The sequence below is a fragment of the Perissodus microlepis genome, chromosome 13, assembly GCF_051167445.1.
Source record: "Perissodus microlepis isolate ML-2025 ecotype Zambia chromosome 13, ASM5116744v1, whole genome shotgun sequence".
Classification (NCBI taxonomy): domain Eukaryota; kingdom Metazoa; phylum Chordata; class Actinopteri; order Cichliformes; family Cichlidae; genus Perissodus; species Perissodus microlepis.
The window spans coordinates 30,510,179-30,537,848 of NC_140473.1; the positions used below are offsets into that span (position 1 = coordinate 30,510,179).

Sequence of the window (27,670 nt, forward strand, 5' to 3'; positions counted from 1 at the left end):
AGTATAGACACGGGTGTTGTAGCCATTGCCGCTCTTATGACATCTCTCTGGTCTTTTTCACATTAAGAAGCAGATCATTTCTCCAAGACTACTCAAATAAAACCATCCACTCGTGCTCTCCTACCCGTCACTAATGCATCCAAACTTTCTGAGTATTTCTGCAGGTGGCATGACTCGGAGTTGGACTGAAAGTCTCAGGTGTTCATGGTAAATGGACTGGAGACAGCACGGTCTCCTGTGGAGCTCCTCTAATGCACATGAGCAAATCAGACAGAGCTCAGTGTCATGTCCTGCGGCCTGTCTGTCAGGCAGTCGCTGATCCCTGAGATGGTGGAAATGTTTGCTGACATCTCCTGCAGCTTCTCTCTCACTGCTGTTGGCTATCAAAAAAAACCCCAAACTGCATCAACACCACATTTCAAGGAGCTCACCAAACATAGGCCACCATATAATAATAACATCTGTTAGAGAGCTATCATCTGCTGAGAGCAGATTAAGCGCATTAAGAGCTCCCATTAACAGAAACAGACGAATGAGTCCGGTTCTCTTCGCCTCGACACCTTAAACATCCCTTTAACTGGCATCACACTGACGATGAATGTTGAGTCATTTTGCAATTGGGGGAAGTTTTAGACGAGAATCTAGAATAGCTTTTTAAAACGTTCATAAGTGAGATTTGTCCTCCCTAAAGTGCTGCCTCATTTCATGATTAAAGTCATCATTGCACAACAGACTGTGTGACTTACAGGCCTATAATCATGTTATTGCCATTGTTTGTTTTTATACAGTGGTTGAGGTTCGATCTAAAGTCATTTTAATTCCTATTTTTCACCCATAATCTATGATTGTATATTCATTTTACTATCATGTCTCCTCTTGGTTGTCTGCGCGTTTATTGCCGTATTCTAAGGTGCCTCTGAAGTGGATAAATCGGATCATTGCAGAATATTTGTCGAGTGCAGTCGAGTTCTGTTTAGAAAGGTCACGTTGTTGCTTCAGCGTATTGGAAGTCATAGAGTCACAAAACTATTGAATGGTCAAGCAAACAAGTACATTAAGAAAGTATTAAGTACCAACACTGAAAAACACTTGAAAGTTATTACATGCATGTATCAGAACGTGTTGCGAGTACATACGTTTGTCTCCAGTTTCTTTATTCAGAGTTTGTTCTTTACTGACATTCAGTAGATTCATTCTTGTGATCACTATTAGATTTTTAATAATGTCAGTTATCAGTGGCTGTAGGGGGCACCAGCAAACTAAGGTGAAGTCATTCTGGACAGCACAGCTCATGTTACCTCATAGGTATCATTTTACCATTGATTTGGAGATCACCTTGTCAGACAGTCCACTCATCACAGCAGCACTTTTCAGTTCAGTTGAGATTAATGCTGAAATAATCATGCAGACACAGTGAATGTTCTAAATGTATGTCAGAATGCAGATTGCTGCTTGCACTTACAAGGCAGATGATTTCTCAAATATCATGGAAACACTGGCTAACTTTTACTTAATGCTTCAGTCTTTGTTGTGGCTCAGTACCCTGATGAGGAAAATGGTAGCCAGGCCTAAAATCTATAACTTCTTTATGTAATTAGACATAAACTAATGTCCAGCGTGCTGAAGAGGAATTTTATTGGATGCTAGCTTGCTAAATATGCAGTAGTGGTTCTACCAGTTTTCTTTGAGTGATATAAAACTGAAAGAAAGTAGATTTGATTAATGATTTTAAACCTGCAGTTGTTATGTCTCAGTGACCATTGTTATGTTATTGATATATAATAATGATAATGAGTCCAGCTGGGTTTTCAAGATGGCTGCAGACTGGCAAGACATGCTTCTAAAAGGACTTTGGCCTTAAGCACAGACTGTGTATAAAAGATGAGTGTAGTCACAGTGAAATCAACTAGTCCTGGATGCCTCATTTTTTCTGATATTTCATTGGTCCTTTATTATTGTTATTATTAGCAGTAATGTGTCTGTGTGTTGTGCTCTTACAATTTATCGCTGTAGCTTGCTAATCAAGCTAGCTAGCATTAGCTTCTAACTTCATGTTCCAGCCTCTCGTTAAAAATATGAAAACTTCTTTGGTGTCCAAACACAAACACCAAAGCTTCAAAATGCAGGATTGGAAACTAGTGGGTGATGAAGTCACTGTTACTTCATCCATCTTTTATAGTCTCTATGCTGTCTCTGCTTTGAAGTTTGGTATTTTAATATGGAAAGCTGTGGGGCAACACCCAATCACAGCAATAGTTACCTCAGGGGGGGATAGTCAACGCGTTAGCCAGTGAGCATATCCAGAATAATCCTCCTTCTGACACTTATGGATTAAATGATCTTCATATTTTATACAGAATGACTAGAAAATGAGGATAAATTCACTGGGTGCCATCAGAGGGATGTCATCCTATTACCGTCAACAGGAACTGAAATGCTTTTGCACCCACAGCTCTCACTGCTCAGTGGCCTTTCAGAAACAATGTCTCTTTAAAGCAGAGCTTCCCAAAGTGTGGGGCCCGCCCCCCATAGGGGCAGAGCCATTGCAGGGGGGGCGCGGTATGAAAAAAAAAAAAGAACGCTTGGACACTGCTAGCATAATTGACAGGTTTTTGACGGGGCTCCAACACAAACGCAAAGCAGGAGATGAAGCATCGCCAAATATGTTTCCAAACCAACTTCATTCTAAGCCAAAGACTAGAAAATATGGTGAAGCATATCTGCCCTTTGGCTTCACCTGCACAAGTGCCGAGGTAGGTCTCTGTGACAGAATTAGTTTTCCCTGCGGTGAGCACGCTGGGCTCTCCAAATCACGGACAAACAGGATCCCACATTCTTGATTTTTAGTTCACAAACACTTCTTGTAATGACTAACTACTCCTGACCTTTTGTAGATGTTTGCTCTTTATACAGTAAAGTTACAGTGGGATACAAATAATATCAGGCTGATCCTGCCACGATTTGTTCCCCGGTTCAAATCACGGACAAACAGGATCCCACAGCTGTTTATGTTTTTAAACCCATTTTGCACAGAGAGGCATTTTTTGAAAAATGTATTGATAGCAATGTTGAACATTATTACACAGGAAAAAAACAGCTACATGTAAAATAATCACACCGTGACGCCTCTGCCTTTCTAAATAGAGGGACAGTAACTGCGTGTGTATGTGTGTAAAACCTGCAGACAGTCATATTAACAGTATTTTGTCTCTATCTGCCATTCTGCAATTCATCTCATGTGAACAATAACGTGGCGCACAGCGTGACGTGAAAAAAAGCACACACCTTTGACGTTGCGTGTCGAACTCTGTATTCCTCGTCCACACGGAAACGCAAAAAAGGAGTTTAAAAAAATCGCAGTTTTCGGTGATTCGAAACGCCGTTTACGTGGACGAAACAGCTGCCTTTCCAAAAATACCCGTGTAGGGGTAAAGTGTAAAAGAGTAGTTTATTTTATTACTACCTGTAATTTATTGCAGATTACTTGTATTTGTTTAATTGTTTACTAAATGTTTGAGGTGTGAAATAAACCGCAATGGAGAAAAATATAGGTGTGTGTGGCTGTGGCTGGAGGATGTGTTTGGGGGGGCATTTTTCTTGTAAAACAAAGGGGGGCCTAGCAAAAAAAAGTTTTGCTTTAAAGGACTTCCACATTGACTGACGCTCTTTTACAATCTGCCTCAAGTGGCCGTTAATGGAATTGCAGTTCTGGACAGTCTGAAACACACACTGAAGCCCACTGACTTCATATTACTTCATATCCCTGAGGTTGAGCTTTTGAGCTGTGAGCTGAGGCTTTTTTGGGCAAAAATGAAACTATGACGGACTGATATGAATTATTTTAGAATTTGTGCTTTACTCTGAAAGCAGAATCGCCTTATCAGCTGTGCCCGAGCTTCCTCCACCTGTCACCGGCTGAGACCGCAGGAAATCCCATTCCAGTGACTCCAGCGTCGCTGCCGCAGTTTCAAACGTCCCCGCGGGGAGAGCGTGTAAATACTGTGTTGCCAGGTTGGACAGGAATCCACCTTTTAGCGGAAGGCCCCCCCCCCTTCCAGAGCTGTGCGCGTGCTCCTGCCATGCAGGCAGCTTGATGCGAAGATAAGAAAAACCGGATCTGGTTTCCGCGAAGAGCGCAAGTATCCGCTGGAACGGACTTCCCAACGCGGCAGCGCGGAAGGATAAACGAGCCACGGACACGAGCGAAGCGCGTTTGTTCCCTGCGTGTGTCCGCGGCTGGACGGGCAGCAGGCTGACACGACTATTTGTCGCACGTCAGCTGATCGGCGCTGCTCTTTCTGAAGGCCGAAGCCTCGGATTTGGGAAAATACGCACACGCGCTTCCTCCTTCCACCTTCGCAGGATCGGCGGCTGGCCTGACATAATTGGCTGGCAGTTAGGAATGAATCATCGCCTTCCCCGGGGGGGTTCGGGGATGCTGTCGCTGTCATAGCACCCATAAAATCCCTCGGACACGCAGACCCACCCTCTGCGCTCTGCTGTTTTAAAGCCGTCTCGTCTTTGAAACCAGCATGGAGGAAATCTTGAGGAAGCTGCAGAAAGACGCGTCCGGCCACAAATACAAAGGCATCCGCGATGCCTGCGTCTACGCCTGCGGTGAGTGCACGGCAGCCCCTCCGGGCTCTTTGTCAACAGGAGGCGGAGGGAGAGCAGGGATGAGGGGAACCTGCGACTTCTCACCTGCTTTTAGCTTTTAGGAACCCGAGAGCAGCTCCTGCACTCAGCACAGAGGCTGTGAAGGCTGAGCAAGAAGCCAGGAAATCTTTAGGACCATAACAGATTCATCTGAGCAGCCACGGTGCCATATGGCTGCCATGCCCCTGTGCTGAGCTTCGCACCTGTTTTATAATGCCAAATGTCAGCCTTTCTTAAAGAAATACGGTAAATGCCCCAGAAGGAAAGGAAATTTCTGGTTTCCAGTCAGGCTTTAGACAATTAGATTGGATCGTTATAGAAAAATACACAAGGCAAATATTTGCTGATTCATTAGTGCAATAACTTGGGAGTATTTGACAGAGACGAAGAAAGCATGAAGGAGCTTCTTCAGAGGTTTCCAGACTCTGAGCAGAAACTCTTTCCTGTCTCATTACTGTCTGTCTGCACAGTTCAGTGCTTTTCACGAGTTCTCGCCTCAGCGAGAGACACGAGCTTCACTGTGGAGGGAAATATAGAAATAGAGGAGTCCTCCTCTGGTTTCTTTATTAAATACAATGTAGTTAATATGGTTTAAAATGTCTTAATAATATTTATGCACTGAAGAGTTCACACACACATCACATCAAGCAATAACAAAAACGGACACACCATGGTGTTCAAGCTCCCACACTGTTTTGGAATTATTATTATTATTATAGTTATAATAATAATAATAATAATGAGTAGCAAAGTCTGATTGGGACTCCAGCCAACATAGCTTCATTATCCAGGTGGATGATTTATGACAGAAATTCTCTGTGTTGTTATGAAAAACCCAATTATCACATGAAGCTAAAAGAGTTTAATGCTCCAGGCTGCAAATATGATTGTTTTTGCTGTAAAATTGGGCCTTTTAACAAGAAAGTAAATGGGGATTGAATCCTCTGTGGTGCCAGCCTCAAGTTGACGTTAGTGGAACTGCAGTTTTTAGCACTTCTGCATCACTGTGTTATCTTTCAGTTCTGCAGGATGAGTTTTTGGAACAAGGCTGATGGCGTACAGGTGAACTGTGGATACGGAGGGTCATCAGTTGGAGCTCGGTTTGAATTCTGTCAAATAATCCTCTGAGCTTTGTTACACTTAATCCAGCAAGCTAGAAACTGGCAATGACCTTTTTACAAACGAATCATGCGGCCGAACACAAATCATGTGACTTTCAGTGACAACAATGAGAACGTGCCACAGAAGCCAAAATATATAAGCACACGGTGAAAAACGATTTCCACTGACGTCAGCGAGGAGACTGTTAGCATTAAACGGGTCAGCGTGACCTTTTAGTGGCAGGTGGAACTCATTGAGACAGCAAGTAGAGAATGAGTTCAGGTTGCGCTGAAGAAGGGGTCATTGTGTTTGCTCTTTTCTTCACAGACCGCTCGCATGAATAGAAACACGCCCACAGCATCAGTCACTGTGCAGGTCATGGTCGTCTCCGGATGTAAAGGATGCTGAACAGCCTGATGCAGATGCAGAGAACATATGTGAGAGAGTTCAGTGCAGGGACAAAGCTGCTGTTCACTAAGCTTTGGCAGACACAGAAAGTATGAAAGCACGTGCAGAGATTTATGGCAGATTTTAGAGATGTCAGCAAGTCTCATATTTCAACTTTTTGCTGGAAAAACGTTGTACGCAGTCAGAGTTGGTTGGAAGCCTAAAGAGGAGGTGAAAATTTCTCTCTGAGCTCACCGAGGTCACGTTAGGAGGAGGGTGCAGCGTGCGCTGTGAATGTCGGCCGGCTTTGAACATAATGTGACTGTACAGATGTTTTGGTGTTTGGTTTTCTTAAAGTACAAGCTCACATTTGATTTGGGGCATCCTGTTTCAGGCATTCATGCTGAATCTGTAATTTTAACAGAAATGAGTCAGCTAGCCCCGTATCTTTCAGTCAGGCGTCACGTAAATAGGATCCAATCCCGCCTTTCCTTTTTTCAGCAGTAAATCAATCTGCATTTGGTGCTGTAGTGAGTATTTGTGTCTGTGGGACTGAGTCAAAGTAAAGTGCAGTGTTTGTGTTCATGGTAATGAAAGTAGTGTCACTCAGTGGCTCGCTGGGTTCAGAGGTTGGAGGTTGTTGACATGAGAACATATTCAATGCAGAATATTTCCTCAACTGTTTCGCATGTCTGTGCTGAATTAAATGCAGCTTTTCATTCACGGATTTTATATCTATGAATGAAAATGCGACTTAACCACTCTGTCTGTTTCTTTGTTCCAATAGAAATGCTTCAGTCTCAGAATGGATCAGCAAAGATTTCCCCTTCACAGCTTCGGTAAGTTGAACATGACAGATTTTCTTCTCGAAAGCGTGAAATAAAAATGTGTAATTAGAACCTGCTGACAGTCTGTGATTTGTTTTGAAGGAGGCGTCTTCGACAGTGTGAAACGTTCCTGCCTTTAGCTAACCTGATAGTGTTCATTCATTCTCTTCTGCTTATCCTTATCGGGGCTGGAGCCTGTCCCAGCTGTTATGGGGCGAGAGGTCGGGTACACCCTGGACAAATCGCCAATCTGTCACCGATAACTGAATACTGAAATTTAAACTGCTAAGAACTTTGTGGCTTAAAACATCAGTTTTCTCAAAGCTGCCTGATTTGAATAGATTAAAATGACAGAGGAGTCATTTCTGAGTTGATAATGCAAATACTGAGCGCGAGCTCTGAGCTCAGCATTGCTTCAGTTTGGACGTTTGATCGTCAGAGAAGTGATCAGTTTAAACTGCAGTAGCTGGACACACTGACAGCTGAAAACTCATCTGTTCAAATCTGCATCTTCACTATGAACTAATTGTTTATTTTATCTTGTGCTTTTGTTTATGTGTTCTTTATTGTCATTGTTCTATTTTGTTTTATTCTATTGTTAAGTGTCCTTGGGTGTCTTGAAAGGCACTTTTAAATAAAATGTATTATTATTATTATTATTATTATTGTTATTATTATCATTATTATTATCATTATTAGTTTTTATTTGTATTGCATCTTGAGTTTTTGCTTTTTATTCAATTTAGTTTAAATTGTTTGAAAATGCCTATTTTTATTTTATTTAATTTCTTTTTTGAGTTATTATATATATATATATATATATATATAGAGAGAGAGATTTAGGTACATCACTACAGGTGTTAAAATAAAAACACATGAATTTTTCAAAGCAGTTGACTCAGTAAACAAATCAGCTGGCCAGCAGGGGGCGACTCCTCTGGTTAAAAAGGCCGTATTTCCCATTTGACCCTTGACCTCAGTAAATACTTTCACTAGTTTCAAATCTTATTTAACACAGTGTTACATTTATTTTGTGAGTTTGGTCCCCGGCAGTATTTTTCTTGTTATCGTACAGTTTAACTCAGAGTTTTCAGTATTTTTATTATTTAAATGAGTACGAGAGCACCACAAACTACAACCTAAAAGAGCTGAGAGAAAAAGCAGTGTTGATAACACCTGAGCTCTCTAATGTAAGGGGAGTTTGTGTTACTGAGTCCAAGTGCGTGTGTGCTAATCACCTTTTAAATCATTCCAAAAAACCCAGTTGGACATTTTTAGAGTTCAGTGATCTCTTGGTGGAGTTTTTTAATTAGAGGGACGCAAAAATATGATCTGCCTGATTCTTGCAGTCGTTGTAGTGAGTTTGAAATCTAGTAATCTGTGACTGTTTCTGTGAGTAAAACTCAGTAAAGTGTAAAGTGGATGGAGCTGCTGCTGCTGGTGGCCAGCAGCTCGTGATGGTCCCGTAAATTCCCAACACGGCATGAATTATTCACGTGATAATCTGTGTTGTTTTATTAGAGCGTATTAGATTAAATATTGATGATAATGTCTTTGTAATATAGTGCCATGATGTCTCTACTAGTGTGTTCTTCTGGGTCTACAGATAAGACTTCATGCCTGTTATCTCTGAAGGAGAGGTGCTAAAGAACAGACTTGATTGACAGACTGATGGAAGATTAGTTTATGATGTATTTAATTATAAATAATCAAATTCAAAAGTGACTGAGTTTGGTGTTTAAATGACAAATTCTCAATGTTTTTCACCCAAATGTTTGCCTTTTTGTCTTTTGACTTTGTTGTCTGTGTTGTTTGTTGCTCATAAATGGTCTGGTTGTGGGTAACTACCGTGCTCCTCACAGCCTGCTTGAGTGGTCGAGTTGTGGCAGCTTAGAGCAGCCTGAGAGCGCAGAGATGAAGCTCAGTATCCTGTAATCAGCAGCAGAGCGCGGTGACTCAACCAACCACAAATAACAAGAGGGAGATGGAGGGCGAGCGAGTGGAAAGAGAGAGGGAAGAAACGGCGGAGAAGCAACACAGTAGCTGGTTTACATAAAGATACCTGCGAGAAGCTACAGTGAAAAGCTTATTTAGCAAAGGATGTGGTTGCTGAGATTATTTGGGTTCCCAGTGCAAAGTTTTAAGCTTAGCATTTTGCTCGTGTGACGGGCGGATCTGACTGAGAAACCAGCTGACATTGTGAGCTCATGTGGTGTGATATGATATGGGATATTAATCAGCCATAAGGTAGGCACACCCTGACGCATACTTTTCTTTATATCCTTCTGGATGTTATTGTGTGCCACAATTTATAAAACAGACACCATGTTGTACAGAGTGACTTGAAACCAGCAGTAAACTCATCAGGAAAGAGGTTAATTGAGCATGACCTTAGCAAGAAAACAGTGTGGCACTTCTGCAAGCTGCTTTGCAACCCACCTCCAGCCCAGGTGTGATGTTTATTACAAATGTTGCATATATGCAGCTCTAAGGACACAAGAACTAGAATGTAGTTCAACTTTATGACTTACGCTCCCCTCACCCATCAGACGGGTTGGCCAATGAAAACTTTTGCCAGACAAGAGAAGCTCAAGTAAATTGCTCCTCCTGACTTGTTACTCTAACGATTGTAAACTATAATGCTTCGGTTTTGGAGGAGGGCACAGATTTATGATGGAGGTGAAAAAGGAGACGTTCTGATAATCTGCTGATCTGTTTTCTTCTCACATCTCTGAAGTACTGCACACACAGTTTCACAGCCTTTAAGAGATATTCCACCTATGCAACATAACCATTTTCAACCACTAATCATTGATGAGAAACTCATTTATTAAAAGCTTAATTTATTAACTTCCACTCCAAGATTTATTCACTCCATATTTAGCATTTTTTTCTGTTCCAAAATCTGTGTTCGCTCACTGTATTGACACCAATCCCTGACTGCCGGTGATCGTGTCAGCTAATCTTCAGAGATTGTAGAGAGCTGTGATTGCACTGCCTGCATTACTATGTTGTGTTTGCTTCCAGAGAGCGCTGCCTGCTGCCTCTACAGATGGCTCTGGAGTCAAAAAACACCAAACTGGGACAGACCGCACTTACTGGCATGCAGGTACTGGAAGACACAAATGTATAAATAAAGGTTTTATTTATTTATTTAGATTTTATTCGTCTTTATTTAAACCTTTCTGATTGAACTTTGACACCAGCTTAAAGTGGAATGTACAAACTGGAGCTGTAGCTTTTCTCTACACAGAAACTCCTGTGTGAGGACAGGTTTGTGGGTGGAGCTAGTGTGGAGGTGGAGGCACTGGAGAAACAGCTGCTCAGCCAGATGTTGGAGGCTATCAGAGTTACCCCATCTCTCCATGAAGACTTGCAGGTGGAAGTTATGAAAGTAAGACCTGGGAATGTGTTTTTGGGGCTGAAATGATGACAGATGGTTGTACTTGTGCCATGCCTGAAACTTCCAGGCTTGCGTGGTGGTGCAGTCGGTGCTGTCCTTGGTGCTGAAAATTGTTCTGTGAAACTGGACTGAAAGAAGTCTACAGTTCTGAGTGCCCACACTGCTCATCATGTAGCTATACTTAATGTGAACACACTTAAAATAGTGTCAATTTCTAATCATTTAGACCCCCAAACTGATGTTATTTTCTAACATTGACTGTATTTTCCTGGAGCACGCTCCTTAGTGCACTTAGCCTATGTAAAGTGGACCTGCTATGGTAGCGATTTCCACCTCCATATTTTATTCTTGGACTCTACTGGAGAAGGTTTGCATGATTGCATGATTACTTATTGCATTATTATTGTATTATTTAATGCATGATTACTTATTATAAATAAGTATCTTATTTGGCCTTTGTGCAGCTCCCATGTCATCCTTTGCCTGAAATAAGCTGGTTTAGCTCCTCCCTCTTTTGCTGTTACTGGCCAGCTTTCTTCTGATTGGCCCTTGTAAATAGAATCATCGAGCCAAGAGTTGAACAAACAGCATGAAGCACAGTTTTTAGAGCAGTGTGCAACCTGAGCTTTTGGCTCACAGCTATTAATTTTATATACATTAACTTCGTTTGCAGCTTTGGGCATAGTTAATATGAAAATAAAGCAGTTTAGTATGCCGTTATTTTTGTGCCACTATTTTGAGCGCATGTAAAAAAAATTTGCAGGTGCAAGTGTTGCATTTTGAGGAGAAATTTATTTTGAGCGAAGAAAAGCTGAATTTGAGTGAACAAAATTCATTGCTGCGTGCAAAAAATGCATTTCAGTGTTTGCTGTTATCCACACACACACACACACACACACACACACACACACACACACACACACACACACACACACACTCTCACACACACACACACACACAACAGCAGCCCCTCTCGCTCAGTTTTTGCATTTGCGCTCGCTCGCAATGTGTTGCTCGCGCTCTCAACATTTCTTCCCGTGCGCGCTCAACTCTTTCTCTACACCGTTATATTTGTGCCACAAAACCAGCCAATCACAGACTTGGATGCAAAAAAATCGGATTGGCTGTTCTGGTCTCCAATCAGCTTGAAATGATGAAATGCAATATCCCTGCTTATTAAGAGTGTGTTTCTCCTGTGTGCAGGTCCTGCTCTGTATCACCTACTCACCAAACTTTGACATTAATGGAGACTCCATCCTCCGGATTGCTGAGGTAGGGCAGCCTGAGACTGATGCGACTCATCTTCATAATCAGATACACGAGCTTTTACTTGGCAATAAATAAATGCATAAATAAATACATTCACAGACTTCATCGCTGTGCAGAAATTTCTTTCCTGGATTCTTTTTCCAGCGGTTACATTAAGTTTTAGGCTTTTTCTGTATTGCTGTCGCCTGGAATTATTCTGAAATGATTAGACAGACTTTTATGGGCCGGACTAAACTTGGACTGGATGGCCAAACGAGCTTTACAAAGGAAAATTCAAACATGTTAAAAATAATTTGCATCATTTTCTGTTTAGCTTGTTCCTGCATGTTGCCTCATGACGCAGACTTTTTTTCATAGTACCAGCATTGAATAGGCTGTCTCAGACTGAACCGATGATAGAGGGCGTTGCATTTTTTGTTTAAGGAAAGTGAACTGTTAGCACAGCGAGCTGAACATGGGTCTTTTTTTAAAAGGTGAAGCGTTTCTCTGTCCTCACTTGCCCTCAAGCCTCGTCTCATACTGTAATCTCATCAATTATTCAGAAAAGTGAGATGAGTTTTCCTACAGACACACAAACAAAGAGGCAGGGGCTGTGCAGATGAAAATATTTGCCAATAAAACCGTGACATGCTGGAAGTACCAAGGTCTGCACCAGGTTCACTGGCTTAGCAATCTGTACAAAGCTTCTTACTCATGGTTTTTAAGGCTGTATTATCATCATATTACTGGAACACGTCTGTGTAATCATCATCAGTTTTGCTGTAATCAAGAACATCTGTTCCCATTACAAGCCTCAGCTTGCTTTGATTTCTGCACAGTGTAACTATAATGAGCATGAGAACGTATAGCTAGAGAGACTGGATAAATGTCCAGCACTGCCTGCCTGATGACATACTGCACACGTCAGGTGGTGCCCCGGCCTTGAAGGTCAGCAGGTTCAGTTCTATATTAAACTATAGATTATGGCAGAGGTGATTATATATTCAAACTGTTTCCGTCTAATTTATCTACAATCACAATAGAGACATTAATTAAGCCCTTCTGTTTTGCTAGGTTCACAGTGAATGGGGTTTAAGAGAACAGATAGCATCTCACTTGTTTTTATTAGGAGGTTTGATCACAACTGGCTTAAAATCACAAATTCAAATATGACACATCAACCCCTTCAAGGTCATCTCCTTGGGTGGCACTGCACTGCACCAGATGATAATGATAATAATGATATTAATAGTAATGATAGTTACAGTAACAGTAGTAATAGTAGTGCTCAATGTTCTGGAGCTTTATAGTGGAACTCTGCATTGACAGCCTGACTCTGGGGGAAGAATGTAAGGAGAAAAAACAGGGATGTGCTGCAGACCTGCAGCCTGGTCTTTGAGATGTAGCTGGAGTCTCAGCTCTCGTGGGTAGTGATGATCCCTGAAATTAAACTTGGGTCAAGCTGACACTGAAGTTAATGTTTGCTCTGTGTGGAACTGGTACAGTCTGCAAGGTTTGGGACTCCCAGGAAATGCTTTTAAAATAGCAGCTGTGCTGGAAGCAGTCCAGAAGTGCTCAAGGAGACAATTTCATTCACAAAAGTTTAAACTGGGTTGTCCGCGTTGTACGGCCACCAGCAGTAAAAACACTGATGAATAAAATTCAGAAACTTTAGTTTTTTTGCCCTGAGTCATTCTTAGACTTGGTCATTCTTTGGTCTTTATAGAACATAAAGAAGTAATCCCCCGTTTCTCGATAGCTCAGGTTCATAACTTGCTCCTTGGGCGGTTTCATAATGGATGCCTCATTCAGTTTGGTTTATATTAGGTAAAACTGATTTGGAGTCATGAATAAAAGAACGGTGTCAAAACATCTCAAGACACTAATCAGTTCAATGCAAAGATTAGACTTTACGCTGACAGCTTACTGTACAATGGGACGTTTGGTTCTAAGAAAGACGTTTCAGAACGCACAGTGTTCTACAGTTCTACTGTTTATACTGAGCAGAAACGTCATGTTAGTCATTAATGTTCAGACCACCTGATCGTAGCGTGGTCGAGTGTTTTATGTCAAATGTTTTCTGTCACGTCACTTCCCCCAGCAGCAGAAGCAACATCTCCTGCAGCTAAGTGATGTTTGACGTCCATTAACAGCTCATAAAAACCCAGTCACCATGGCATGTTAATGGGCTCTGTGCTGTCAGGGCTGGCCATCTGGTGTGTGAGTGTATTGTATTTGCATTGGGTCATAACTCAGGGTGGCTGGAAAGGCTGTCAGCAACACTCCATTATCATAACATCTAGGCAAATAGGGCCAGGACAGTTTTTTTCTAACGTATTTATTTATATATTTATGTTAATGGAGGGATTGGCAGCGCTGAGAGATTTATGCATTGTCAAACACGGGGAGCTCAAGGCTTACGCTCCATCTCTCTAATGTGGTCATCAGTTACATGAAATCATGTAACCTGCCATACAACTATAGACACTTCAGATGTATTAGTGTGTTAACCCTCCGATAGACTGGTGTACCCAACTTCATGCCCTATGACTCCAACCCAGCAGTGGCCCTGAAGGGGATGGACGGATGGATGGATGAGGGGATGGATAGATGGATGGATGAGTGGATGGATAGATGGATGGATGAGTGGATGGATAGATGGATGGATGGATATCCTTATTTTAACTGTAAATAATTTTCTTGTTCCCAAATGTTTGACTCTTACATCAAACTATCACAGACTAACTCATTAATGTTCAGTAGACCACAGGTTGTGTGTTTTTTGTCCTGTCTCCCTTTCCCCAGCTCTTCCCCACTGTTACCAAGTGCTTGCTCATTGGGGCTCATCTGATTCTTAGGGTTGTATTATTGTAGGGTGTTTACATTACAATATAAAATGAGGTGACTGTTGGGGAGATTTCCCACAAATAAAGCTGAAAATTGAAACCTGACCACAGGTTGAACAGGTGGCAACAGTTTAGTCATTCTCAGACTCAGAGACTGTAAATAAAAAATGAATGTAGCCACCATACTGTTACCTGTTAGTTCGTGCAGCCTCTGTATAATTTATAGGTGCCGCTTACTCGTGTTAGCCTGTAGCATAGCACTTTATCCCCTCGTCAAAAATATGGTCACTTTAGTTTCAAACAACCAACATGGGAGTAGCCAAAATACTAATGCTAATACTAATACATTGCGGTGTTTCCCCCCATCTTTTATATTCAGTAGGTTGTTTTATAGCAACTGACCAGTGCTACCTAGAGGCAAAAAAGGAATATGAGTATTTTGTTACCAAGGAGCTTTATTGATCTGTTGTTTTGTTTTTGTTTGTGGCTGTACAACACAAGCTTTTAGCTTTTAAACGTTGTATAAATAAATGTACCCTGTGCATGTACTATATGAACCCCACATTAGGTAGGTTCTAATATAACCCTCAGACATGTTTGTACTTACACTAACTGGCAGCGCTTTAAAAAACAAAGTGGAGTATCGATTGCTTGCAGGAAGTGTGAGCATTAAAATTGAAGGAGCCGGAGCAACTCTTAATTCAAGAGGTACCTTGAGGTTGTTCCTTGCTCTCTTGTCCCTCTCACATGCATATTCATCCCATCTGTGAGTGCCTTATGGTGCAGGATGTATTGGGTTTTTTATTGATTGGGAGCAGGTGGTGTAAAACATCCCGGAGGCTGCCAAGATTTCAAATGTAATTAGCAGATGTGGTCTTTGTTTAGGCTCTACGTGAGGTTGGCCCTGGTAGTTCTCAGCCCCTCTGAGCTCACAGGATGGAACAGAAATTTGATAATTGGTCAAATAAATCTTGGCTTACACATTTTGTTATCAACAAGCTCTGTAGCTCTTCCATTAAACCCCACTCTTGGATTAAGAATTGTTATGTGATTTGGATTTCTGTACTGTGTATTTGGGCGATATCCCATCAGCAGCCTCCTTAAGGGACAAATATTTGATAAACATCCTGTTGGGAGCGGGCAAAAAAAGCGCTTACCAGGAGGTGGCTGGAGAAAGAGCCCCCAACAAAGAAAGATAGGATAGGAATAATGGAGGAAATATATAGGACCTCAAAATGGACCAATTTCATAAAAACTGGAGGAAGTGGGAGAGATTTGTTGTAGGTGGTAATGTGGGATGATGGGTGGTGGGTTATATAACCAGAGCTTAACTAAGTATTTTCACGCAACTACTGGAAGAAGGAAGGCCTGCTAAGGACGTGGTCACTGTTTTTTAGAAGGCAGCTCATCAAAGAGACTGGAAATAGCCTTCCGAATATCATCAGGGATGGACTGTAAAGTGCTGCGTGGACAGTAGCAAAAACCCGATGACATGGGACCTGTAAAGAAGTGGAGGGGAGCTCCCCCAGACCGGGCAGGTCTGACGGTTTCACTGTGCCATTATGTTATTGTCAGTGCGTATTATGTTTGTTTGTTTGTTTGTTTGTTTTTTTGCTGTTTTTGTTTTTTTCATGTGAAAAAAAAAGAAAAAAAAAAGAATTGTTATGTGAATTAAGATCTCCGTTGTTTCTAAGGTTACCCAGATGTGACAGACAATATTTAGCAAAAATGCTACAGAAAATAAAATACTTGGAATTCCCTCCTTAATTCTATATGAAATAATTGTATTCGTAATGGCTGTTTTTAATTTCATGTAGAATAAGCACTATGCTTTACTGTGACATTAGCAAACCAGCATTCATGCTTCCTCCCTGGCTGGTTCAGTCCCAGCAATCCAGGAACAAACGAATACCCTAGGATAGCATTTTATTTTGAAGGAGAAAAGAGCTGATTTTTCTGTACTCGTCTCTTTCCCCTCATCTCCCAGCGAGTCACAGGAGTCTGCTGCACCTGGTGAAAAAAAAAAATTCAGAGTATGGCATTAATCAAAGCAACGTGTGAAAAACCCTAACTGTACTCCTGGGATACAGTGAGATATCCCGACAATATGGTATAGTTGATTTTAAATGCAAAAAGCAAAGCGGGAAAGCATGTGTTATAAATGGCTGTGTGTTTGTGTGTGTGAGCGTGTATTCATATCTTTGTGGGGACCAAAAATTGTACGTTTACTATACTTGTGGGGACCAATATCCCAGTTCCCACAAGTGAAAATGTCAAAATGGGGTTTTAGTGACAGGGTTACAATTGAGTTCGGGTTAGGCATTCATTTTTCAGTTAGGGTTAGGGTAGGTGGCTAGGGAAAGCGTTATGTCAATTAGATGACTACCCGATGTGTGTGTGTGTGTGTGTGTGTGTGTGTGTGCGCTCAGCTACTAGCTAACATCTGTCTTACCTTCCACAGATGCACAGTGTTTACTCTGTAACCTTCTAATCTGCCTGAAAGATGTCTGACACTGACAATACATCCGCTTGCCCCTGCTGCTCTCTTGTCTGGTTACCATAGTAACCAGTGACGCCATGGAAAGCTCCTATGAATCTGTCCAACAGTTCGGTGTCTGTCTGTGATGGTTTCTTGGCACAGTGCGTCATGGTTTTTCTGGTTTAGTGACATAAGAAAGACCACACACTGACAGATGCTCGTGTGTGTGTGTGTAGGTGTGCATCGAGACCTACATGTCCAGCTGTCACCAGCGCAGCATCAACACGGCGGTGAGAGCCACGCTGAGCCAGATATTGGGAGACCTGACGCTACAGCTCCGCCACAGACAGGAGGTCACACAATACTTTAATTATATACACACAGATATATTATACAGATGTATATGTGCACACATTAACTAGTAGAAAATTACAGGTAGATAAAAGCATAACGTACAGTACCGCATTTGTTTTGACACAGAAGTGAGAGTAAGCATGCCTCCTGTGTGTGTTCCTCCCCAGGGTGCAGATGGAGACGAGGTGACTGCACCGCCGCTGCAGAGACGAGGTACATCGCTGCCAGGGGTTTCTCTCACCTCTGCAGCCTCCTTTGTCAGCTGTAGGGATGTACTTCTCACCTCTTAATATGTAATATTGCATATGAGCACAGCATTTCACTGCCTAGTATCTTACTATGAATGCTGCAGACAGGACCATTGTAGGGTATGAGTGTCCAGCAGAGACTAAATAAAAGCCTTAAGATCACTCTGACCTAACAGGAAGCTCCCTGATTGCCAGTCCCGCTCATGTTCACGCTGCCTGCTGAATTGGCCCCTGCAGTACACACAATAAAAACTTTTTATTCTGGTCAAAGCAGATGGCTGCTCCTCCCTGAGCCTGGTTTTCTTGAAGGTCTCTTCATGTTAAAAGGGAGTTCTTCTTCCCCACTATCACCAAGTGCTTTCTGAATGCTGGACTGGGCACATTGTTGCCCATTTTATGAGTGGCATATGAAAGTTAAAGCCTCACTGGTTGGTGGAGGCATAGAGACACTAGTTTGGCCCAGCAATGGTGAAAATGTCCGAGTTTAGCTTCTTGTGTGAGTTCAGCATTAAAGCTTGCGAGCCACTGGTGGCTGTGGGCTCTTCGTCATGTTTAGTGTGCAGCTCCAACTGTTTTGTAGCTGTTATAAAGCCACTGTAATCACCAATCTGCTGCTAGTAAGAAGCAACTTCGGAGAGAGACTGGCAGGGCTTCTTTTATGATACCATAAACAGTCAAATGCACTGATTCGATAGATGCCTCTGCAGGCAGAGAGCCAAACAGGTTCCAGTGAGGGAACTGATTTATTCTGCTTCTTAGAGGGGAAACTGAGAGAGAGGAAATTGGGAAAGCAATGATTTTTTTATCACTTCATGTACATAGTGGCCAATGATAAAGCAGGAACCACAAATTAACCTTTTTATGGTGCGTGTTGGGGGGGGTGGCTTTTTGCAGATATTTCTCCCACCAGCCAAGCTCTGTGTGAAGATGTGGTCACGGTTCTGACCGTTTTCTGTGAAAAGCTGGAGTCAGTGGACAGGTAACACTGCAGATTCTCATTGACTCACTAATATTCTGTTATATTTCTCTTGTCTCGATATGGAGGTGATAATTGAGTCAGACTGATCTAAACACAGAAACAAAAACACAGATATATGATTTTGGAGCAAAGGATGCGCCGACGTCACTGATAATCACTCTGCTTTCATTAGTGTTTCATCTCCTTTCAGTGTAAGTAATGAGAACAAACATGAAGGCGCCCAGGAAAAGGTTGAAAAACGTCACATAGTTTAGCTGCTGTTTAGCTCATTCATGTGGTTTCGTTTTAAATGTCAGCTTTACCACATTAAACAGTGTTTACATGTTTCCTCTGCACTTCCATGGTTTCTTCCTGGAAGCTTCCTAGTTTAATACAGTAAACATTTCTTTATTTGAATCTCCCAGTGATAACCAGCTCCTGCAGCTACTCTACCTGGAGTGCATCCTTTCTATGCTCAGCAGCTGCCCTCCCACAATGCACCTCTTCAGAGGTTTCACAGACCTCGTGTGGTAAGACTCACTGAGTAAAATTTCATCAACTGGTCCCTCACTGTTGTCCTTAATTGGAGTTGATTGTAGTCCGATGTAATCAATAAAAATCGCTAATGTTCCTCTTCCCAGGAAGCAGCTGTGCCCATCCCTGGTGGCAATCATGGGCAATCCCGTCAATGACAAAACTATTGCTTCCCACCACGGCTACTCAGCGGCATCAGACCGAGACCGCCTCTCAGAGAGACTCAGTTTAGGTAACTGAATTTACTAAAGAATCCGCTGTAGGAGGCGGTCAGTTTGTCTGTTTTTTTGCAACAATTTGAAAGCGAATATCAGTTGAAATTAATCTCTATCAGGGATTCAAGCGCCAAGAAAGGGGGGCAAATCAATACTTAATTACTGATCACTCATAAACGGAGCCTGATGCAGCTATGAAGATCACGACTGAAGCGATCACGACTGAAGCTAACAGTGTGAAAAGTGTTGGTTTCCACTCACTGCTGCAGCTTGTTTAAGGAGACATGAGTTCTTATAGGAGGAAGCTTTCTATCAGCATGATTTCATGGGTTCAGCTTCATGCCCCTCTTTGTTTTGTTCTCCCAGGAATGGGCCAGGAGGTGGACTCCTCCTGCGGAGGACTGTCCGATCAGGGCAGAGGTTCTGGCTGCTCCTCTAGCGCCCCTGCCAGGATTGCACCAGTAGTGCGCACAGTTTGCTACATTGCAGCAGAGCTGGTGCGTCTGGTGAGCTGCGTCGAGTCGATGAAACCGGTGCTCCAGTCGCTCTACCACAGGATCCTCCTCTACCCTCCTCCTCAGCACCGCACCGAGGCCATCCGCATCATGAAGGAGGTGGGACAAAGACACGCATTTCTCTACGTTTATAATATCATTTTTCACTGACAGGCAGCCTTTTGCTAATCTTTATTCAGCAAAGTTTTCACAAGTACCTCCGAGGATCATGCACTCGAAGGGGTCCAGTAACAGTTTGACATTTGGGATAACCTGCCTGCATATGTTTTTAGAATCATGTCAGCAAAAGCTTTAATGCTTTCGTCTGTGGCAGATTCTGGGCAGCCCCCAGCGGCTGTATGACCTCGCCGGTCCCTGCATGGCTGAGCCTGAGACCAGGAAGCGATCATTCTCAAAGAGGAAGTCCCACCTGGACCTGCTCAGACTGTTAGTAACTCCTAACTTTGTTCACTTGGTGTTTGCTCTGTTTCTGAAATTTAACAATCTGAAATCTGTCACCCAGGGATGTTTGTCCGTACTCTTTGTTTTGCTACACATTGTTTCAATCGTCACTCGGTCCAAATTAAAGTAGAAATCAAAGTAATGTGTTCGCTCACGTCATTTGATACTGCCGATCAATCCTATACCGAGCTGTTTGTTTCTGCTTCCCGTGGCAGAGTGATGGATGGGATGACAGAGGCTTGTATGAAAGGAGGCATCGAGGCATGTTACTCGTCCGTGTCTTGTGCCTGTGCCCTTCTCAGCGCACTGGATGAGCTGTCACAGGGCCGTGGCATCCAGCCTGAGCAGGTATGCAGACAACACACGGAACCACAGCATTAAAGGGCCATTCTGGGGTTAACCGTATTACTTATTTAAGTAGCACTTTTGTGCATGCAAAGGGTTTGGATTTAGTGATCAGGCCAAAAGAAGGTCTCTATGTCACTGTGTAACCCAGTGATACTTCATGCATTCCTCGCAGCTAGTTTGACAGCCCTCAACCAATGAATGAGCAGCTCTGTTGGTGGCCGTCCATCATTAAAATGTTTGTGGGATTTTGCTAACAAGTGACAGCTCTTGGGTCTCTGAATCAGCATAATATGGGCTCTAGTGTTGATTACGTATATATATACGCTCTCCAGGCTCGGCTTCTCCTCAGACGACTGGATGATCTGAAAGATGGAACCGAGTCGACACGTGAGTCCATGGAGATCAACGAGGCTGACTTCAGGTGGCAGAGACACATCCTGTCCTCAGAGCAGCCTCCATGGGACCCCAGCTCTTCTTCCTCCAATGTGGCCACCACCGGCACCACTGAGCGTAGCCCCGACATCAGCATCAGCATCACCACGGAAACGGGCCAAACCACCCTGGATTTAGAGGTGGGAGAGCTCGGCCTCGCTGTGGGCCACACCAGTCCGGAGGAGTGTGGAGAGGACGCTCGGCTCACTTCGCCTTCTTTCTGTGGCGATCAGGAGGAAACCAAACGCGAGCCGATCCCCGGGCCCAACCAGGGAGGCCAGAAAGAGGAAGGAGGGGTGCCCACAGGGGAGGTGGAGGGAAGAGGAGAGAAAGAAAGAGGTGGAGGCGGAGAGAGAGGAGGTGCAGTTCCTCCAGATGTGGTGCAAAGGAGTCACGCCCTCGTCTACCCCGACATCACGAACTTCCTGTCTGTGGAATCCAGGTCTCGGTCGCACCACGGAGGAGGGTCACGATACAGCGAGAGCAACTTCAGGTACTGCTGTTTCTCTAGTTGCTGAATTGAAATTATGATAAATAGTAATTAAGTAAAGAAAGAATATATAAATAATAAAAACAATCTCATGCTTCTTCCTGCTGCCCACCAGCATGGAGGAGCAGGACCTGTCACGGACAGAGTTTGACTCGTGCGATCAGTACTCCATGGCTGCCGAGAAAGACTCGGGGCGCTCTGACGTCTCCGACATCGGGTCCGACAACGTGTCGCTGGCCGACGAGGACCAGCAGTTGTCCCGCGACTTCCCAGGTCACCGCTCCCTGCGCACTGCCGCCCTGTCCCTCAAACTGCTCCGCAACCAAGAGGCTGACCAGCAAAGCGCCAGACTGTTCGTGCAGTCTCTGGCTGGACAGCTGCCCCGCCTGCTGGGGATGTCCACTGCCACGGAGGTGGACATGTCGCTGCAGAACTTCTCTTCCACCTTCTGCTCTGGACTGCAGGCTGGTGAGTGAGGGGAGAAGGGAGGGAGGTTAGATTTACTGCAGTGGAGTGAGCTGTATTCCTGTTCTGCGATCTGCATGAGTTTGCTACTCAAACACACATATTTGCTCAGGGAGGAGTTTAAGTAAATATATTACACTGCAGGCATGCGCTGGGAATATCAGAGTGCAAAGACAAGACAAATCTCTACTACTGCAAGAACTCAATGACAAGGAGACACGCTAAAAATCAGTTGTTTAAAGAATAAGATTTATTTTCAAGCTTGGATTCTTGTTTCTTTTTTTCTACTGTAGATGATCTAAATGCTGAGGTTCTCAACATTTTTGTGGTCACGGTTACATTTTCCAAAGGCCCCTTCCCAGTCCTAGCACACCTTTAGTTGGTCTGATTAATAAGATTTCCTCACGCTCACCAGTGAGCTTGCAGACTAATAAGCCAAAATTTACAGGAGCACGAACAGCTGCAGTGATTTCACAGCAGTTGTAATGCAGAAAATGTCTGCACAGCTGACGGAGGGTGGGTGCTTTGGGGATAAAAACTCTTCAGAAGAACAATTACGTGGAAATGCCACACTGCCTCGCTCACTCCTGGAACATTTATGATATCATGTTTCAGTCTGTCAACCCATCAATCAGGCAAATGAGCCCCATCTCCTTATCCCATCGTCCAATCAGAAGACTGCTGAGAGTAGTCTGACTAATGAACACCTTGGCTGCACATTTATTCAACCAATTAGCAGAGTTAGTGACGTCACAATGCACAGGTTCTCATACTAATGCAGTTTTTTCTGCTTCTGTGAGTGGCTCTGTTACTGCATTTTATATTTATTTACATTTCTTTTCATTTCATTTGACCTCAAAGGTGATTTTTTTTTTTGTAACTGAGCGAGGTCATAAAAATCTTGCTTTGTTGGACGCTATTGAGAAGTTCATTCTTTGAATTCAATTCAATTCAATTCAATTTTATTTATATAGCGCCAAATCACAACAAAAGTCGCCTCAAGGCGCTTCATAGATACAGAGAAAAACCCAACAATCATATGACCCCCTATGAGCAAGCACTTTGGCGACAGTGGGAAGGAAAAACTCCCTTTTAACAGGAAGAAACCTCCGGCAGAACCAGGCTCAGGGAGGGGCGGCCATCTGCTGCGACCGGTTGGGGTGAGAGAAGGAAGACAGGATAAAGACATGCTGTGGAAGAGAGACAGAGGTTAATAACAGATATGATTCAATGCAGAGAGGTCTATTAATACATAGTGAGTGAGAAAGGTGACTGGAAAGGAAAAACTCAATGCATCTTGGGAATCCCCCGGCAGCCTACGTCTATTGCAGCATAACTAAGGGAGGATTCAGGGTCACCTGGTCCAGCCCTAACTATATGCTTTAGCAAAAAGGAAAGTTTTAAGCCTAATCTTAAAAGTAGAGATAGTTTCTGTCTCCCGAATCCAAACTGGAAGCTGGTTCCACAGAAGAGGGGCCTGAAAACTGAAGGCTCTGCCTCCCATTCTACTTTTAAATACTCTAGGAACAACAAGTAGGCCTGCAGAGCGAGAGCGAAGTGCTCTAATAGGGTGATATGGTACTACAAGGTCATTAAGATAAGATGGGGCCTGATTATTTAAGACCTTGTATGTGAGGAGCAGGATTTTGAATTCAATTCTGGATTTAACAGGAAGCCAATGAAGGGAAGCCAAAACAGGAGAAATATGCTCTCTCCTTCTAGTCCCTGTCAGTACTCTTGCTGCAGCATTTTGGATTAGCTGAAGGCTTTTCAGTGAGTTTTTTGGACATCCTAATAATAATGAATTACAGTAGTCCAGCCTGGAAGTAATAAATGCATGAACTAGTTTTTCAGCGTCACTCTGAGACAGGATATTTCTAATTTTAGAGATGTTGCGCAAATGGAAGAAAGCAGTCTTACATATTTGTTTAATATGTGCGTTGAAGGACATGTCCTGGTCAAAAATGACTCCAAGGTTCCTCACAGCGTTACTGGAGGCCAAGGTAATGCCATCCAGAGTATGAATCTGGTTAGATACCATATTTCTAAGATTTTCAGGGCCGAGTACAATAACCTCAGTTTTATCTGAATTAAGAAGCAGAAAGTTAGCGGCCATCCAGGTCTTTATGTCTTTAAGACATTCCTGCAGTTTAACTAATTGGTGTGTGTTATCTGGCTTCATGGACAGATAGAGCTGGGTGTCATCTGCATAGCAGTGAAAATGTATGCTATGTCTTCTAATGATGCTGCCTAAGGGAAGCATGTATATTGTAAACAGAATTGGTCCTAGCACTGAACCCTGTGGAACTCCATAATTGACCTCAGTGTGTGAAGAGGACTCTCCATTTACATGCACAAATTGGAGTCTATTAGATAGATATGATACAACCCACTGCAGTGCAGTACCTGTAATACCTACAGCATGTTCTAATCGCTCTAATAGGATATTATGGTCGACAGTATCGAACGCTGCACTGAGGTCTAGCAGGACAAGCACAGAGATGAGTCCACTGTCAGAGGCCATAAGAAGATCATTTGTAACCTTCACTAAAGCTGTTTCTGTGCTGTGATGAGCTCTGAAACCTGACTGAAACTCTTCAAATAAACCATTCCTCTGCAGATGATCTGTTAGCTGTTTGACAACTACTCTTTCAAGGATTTTTGATATGAAAGGAAGGTTGGAGATTGGCCTATAATTAGCTAAGACTGCTGGGTCTAGAGATGGCTTTTTGAGTAAAGGTTTAACCACAGCCAGCTTGAAGGCCTGTGGTACATAGCCGATTATTAGAGATAGGTTGATCATATTTAAGATCGAAGAATTAATCAATGGCAGGACTTCTTTGAGCAGTTTTGTAGGAATGGGGTCTAAAAGACACGTTGATGGTTTGGAGGAAGTAATTATTGAAGTTAACTCAGAAAGATCAATTGGAGAAAAAGAGTCTAACTTAACATCAATGGTACTAAGAGTAGCTGTAGATAATATTACATCTGTGGGATGATTACTGGTAATTTTTTCTCTAATGATAAAAATTTTATTTGTGAAGAAGTTCATGAAGTCATTACTAGTTAACGTTAAAGGGATGGTTGGCTCAACAGAGCTCTGACTCTTTGTCAGCCTGGCTACAGTGCTGAAGAGAAACCTGGGGTTGTTCTTATTTTCTTCAATCAGTGATGAATAGTAAGATGTTCTGGCTTTGCGGAGGGCTTTCTTATAAAGCAGCAAACTATTTCTCCAGGCTAAATGATGATCCTCTAAATTTGTGACACGCCATTTCCTCTCCAGATTACGAGTCATCTGCTTTAGGGTACGTGTTTGAGAATTATACCACGGAGTCAGGTACTTCTGATTAGAGACCTTAGTTTTCACTGGAGCTACAGTATCCAGAGTCGTACGTAGTGAGGAGGTGAAATTATTAACAAGATAATCGACCTCTGTTGGGGTAGCGTTCAGATAGCTGCTCTGCTCTGTGTTGGTACAGGGCATTGAAGATGATAACAGTGGGTGGATTATATTCTTAAACTTAGTTACAGCGCTTTCAGAAAGACATCTACTTTGATAAAATCTACTCTCCACTGCTGTGTAATCAATTATTGTAAATGTAAATGTTATCAGGAAATGATCAGACAGGAGAGGGTTTTCAGGAAACACTGTTAAATGTTCAGTTTCTATGCCATATGTTAAAACAAGATCTAGAGTGTGATTAAAGTGGTGGGTGGGTTCTTTTACATTTTGAGAGAAGCCAATTGAGTCTAATAACAGACTAAATGCCATGTTGAGGCTGTCATTTTTAGCATCTACATGGATGTTAAAATCACCCACAATAATTATTTTATTTGAGCTCAGAACTAAATTAGATATAAAGTCTGAGAAATCAGACAGAAACTCTGTGTAAGGCCCAGGTGGACGATAGATGATAACAAGTAAGACTGGTTTCTGAGTTTCACAGCTGGGGTGGACAATGTTAAGCATCAGGCTTTCAAATGAATTAAAAGTCTGTCTTGGTCTTTCATTAATTAATAGGCTGGTGTGAAAAATTGCTGCCACACCGCCCCCTCGGCCTGTGCTTCGAGGTTTCTGGTAGTTAGAATGACTCGGGGGTGTTGATTCATTTAAACTAACATAATCATCCTGCTGCAACCAGGTTTCTGTAAGGCAGAGTAAATCAATTTGTTGATCAATTATTAAGTCATGTACTAACAGAGACTTGGAGGAGAGAGACCTAATATTTAATAATCCACATTTCACTGTTTTACTCTTTGGTTCAGATGTGGATACTGTATTGTTCTTTCTTTTTGATTGTTTATGTTTAAGTTGTTTGTTGCTGGTTTTTAGTTTGTTTTTAGTCTTTTTGGAAGCTGACACAGTCTCTATGGAGATGGGTTTTTGGGGGGGTAGCAGGAGGAGAGAAGCTGCAGAGAGGCGTGTAAGACTGCAACTCTGCTTCCTGGTCCCAACTCTGGATAGTCATATTTTGGGGGGTTTAATAAATTTGTCCATATTTCTAGAAATGAGAGCTGCTCCATCCAAAGTGGGATGGATGCCGTCTCTCCTAACAAGACCAGGTTTCCTCCAGAAGGTTTGCCAATTATCTATGAAGCCCACATCGTTTCTGGGACACCACTCAGACAGCCAGCAATTTAAGGAGAACATGCGGCTAAACATGTCACTCCTGGTCTGATTGGGGAGGGGACCAGAGAAAACTACAGAGTCCGACATTGTTTTAGCAAAGTTGCACATCGATTCAATATTGATTTTAGTGACCTCCGATTGGCGTAACCGGGTGTCATTACTGCCGACGTGAATTATGATTTTACTGAATTTACGTTTACCCTTAGCCAGCAGTTTTAAATTTCCTTCAATGTCGCCTGCTCTGGCCCCTGGAAGACAATTGACTATGGTTGCCGGTGTCTCTAGCTTCACATGTCTGAGAACAGAATCACCAATTACCAGAGTTTGACCCCCGGCGGGTGTGTCACCGAGTGGGGAAAAACGGTTAGACACATGAACGGGTTGGTGGTGTACCTGGGGCTTCTGTTTAGGACTATGCTTCCTCCTCACCGTGACCCAGCCGCCCTCTTTCCCCAGCTGCTTGGGGTCTGCCGGGGAACAGCTAGCGGGGCCTACGCTATCTTCGGCTGCACCAGCTACAGGGGCCTGGCTAGCTACGGGTGAATGAAGGGTGCGAAGCCGAGTCTCCAATTCAGTAATCCTGGCCTCCAGAGCTGCAAATATGCTACATTTGTTACAGATATCATTACTGCTAAAGGAAGCCGAGGAGTAACTAAACATCTGACACAATGAGCAAGAAAGTGCAGGAGGGACAGGTGAAGTAGCCATGGTGCTAACGAGTCGGCTACGAGCTAAGCTAAGCTAGCGAAACAGTACAGAGACAGTGAGTGAATACTTTGGCTATAAATTAGGTAGTGAGTACACAGAAAGTGTGCTTCGGATGAAGCACGTGAAGATTATACTATGAAAGAAGAATGTATTTAAAAGTTGTTAATTAAATTGCTAAGCAAATAAGCTACTCAGAAACACCACTGTGTTTGAGCAGGAACAGGAAGTGATACTCTACCGCAGAGCGAGCGAACACCAAGTGACAGCGACAGACACAAATGGACATTGTACACACCTTTGCTGAATCACTGTTAGTGCAAACAGTCATTCTCTAGCTGTTTGCATAAACAGCTAGCTTTTCTAGCTTTTTAGCTAACACTACTTA

At 42.9% G+C, this 27,670-nt stretch overlaps 1 protein-coding gene across 3 annotated transcripts in view; it reads left to right on the top strand.

Annotated features, from left to right (window-relative positions):
• Window positions 1-4,062: 4,062 nt before the first annotated feature.
• The window catches only part of arfgef3 (ARFGEF family member 3), a 56,244-nt gene continuing 32,636 nt past the window's right edge, over window positions 4,063-27,670 (top strand). Inside the window, exons 1-16 of one of the 3 annotated variants that reach the window (XM_084949261.1) lie at window positions 4,064-4,617; window positions 6,932-6,983; window positions 9,999-10,080; window positions 10,225-10,365; window positions 11,578-11,646; window positions 17,184-17,300; window positions 17,469-17,514; window positions 18,444-18,528; window positions 18,933-19,037; window positions 19,149-19,273; window positions 19,623-19,870; window positions 20,085-20,197; window positions 20,428-20,560; window positions 20,893-21,132; window positions 21,226-21,485; window positions 21,598-21,950. In XM_084949261.1, coding sequence (XP_084805387.1) covers window positions 4,533-4,617; window positions 6,932-6,983; window positions 9,999-10,080; window positions 10,225-10,365; window positions 11,578-11,646; window positions 17,184-17,300; window positions 17,469-17,514; window positions 18,444-18,528; window positions 18,933-19,037; window positions 19,149-19,273; window positions 19,623-19,870; window positions 20,085-20,197; window positions 20,428-20,560; window positions 20,893-21,132; window positions 21,226-21,485; window positions 21,598-21,950 — 2,254 coding nt within the window. In that variant the 5' untranslated portion in view covers window positions 4,064-4,532. Of the gene's footprint in view, window positions 4,618-6,931; window positions 6,984-9,998; window positions 10,081-10,224; window positions 10,366-11,577; window positions 11,647-17,183; window positions 17,301-17,468; window positions 17,515-18,443; window positions 18,529-18,932; window positions 19,038-19,148; window positions 19,274-19,622; window positions 19,871-20,084; window positions 20,198-20,427; window positions 20,561-20,892; window positions 21,486-21,597; window positions 21,951-27,670 lie in introns of all 3 variants that reach the window. The other 2 variants (XM_084949259.1, XM_084949260.1) reach the window with 2 other exon arrangements.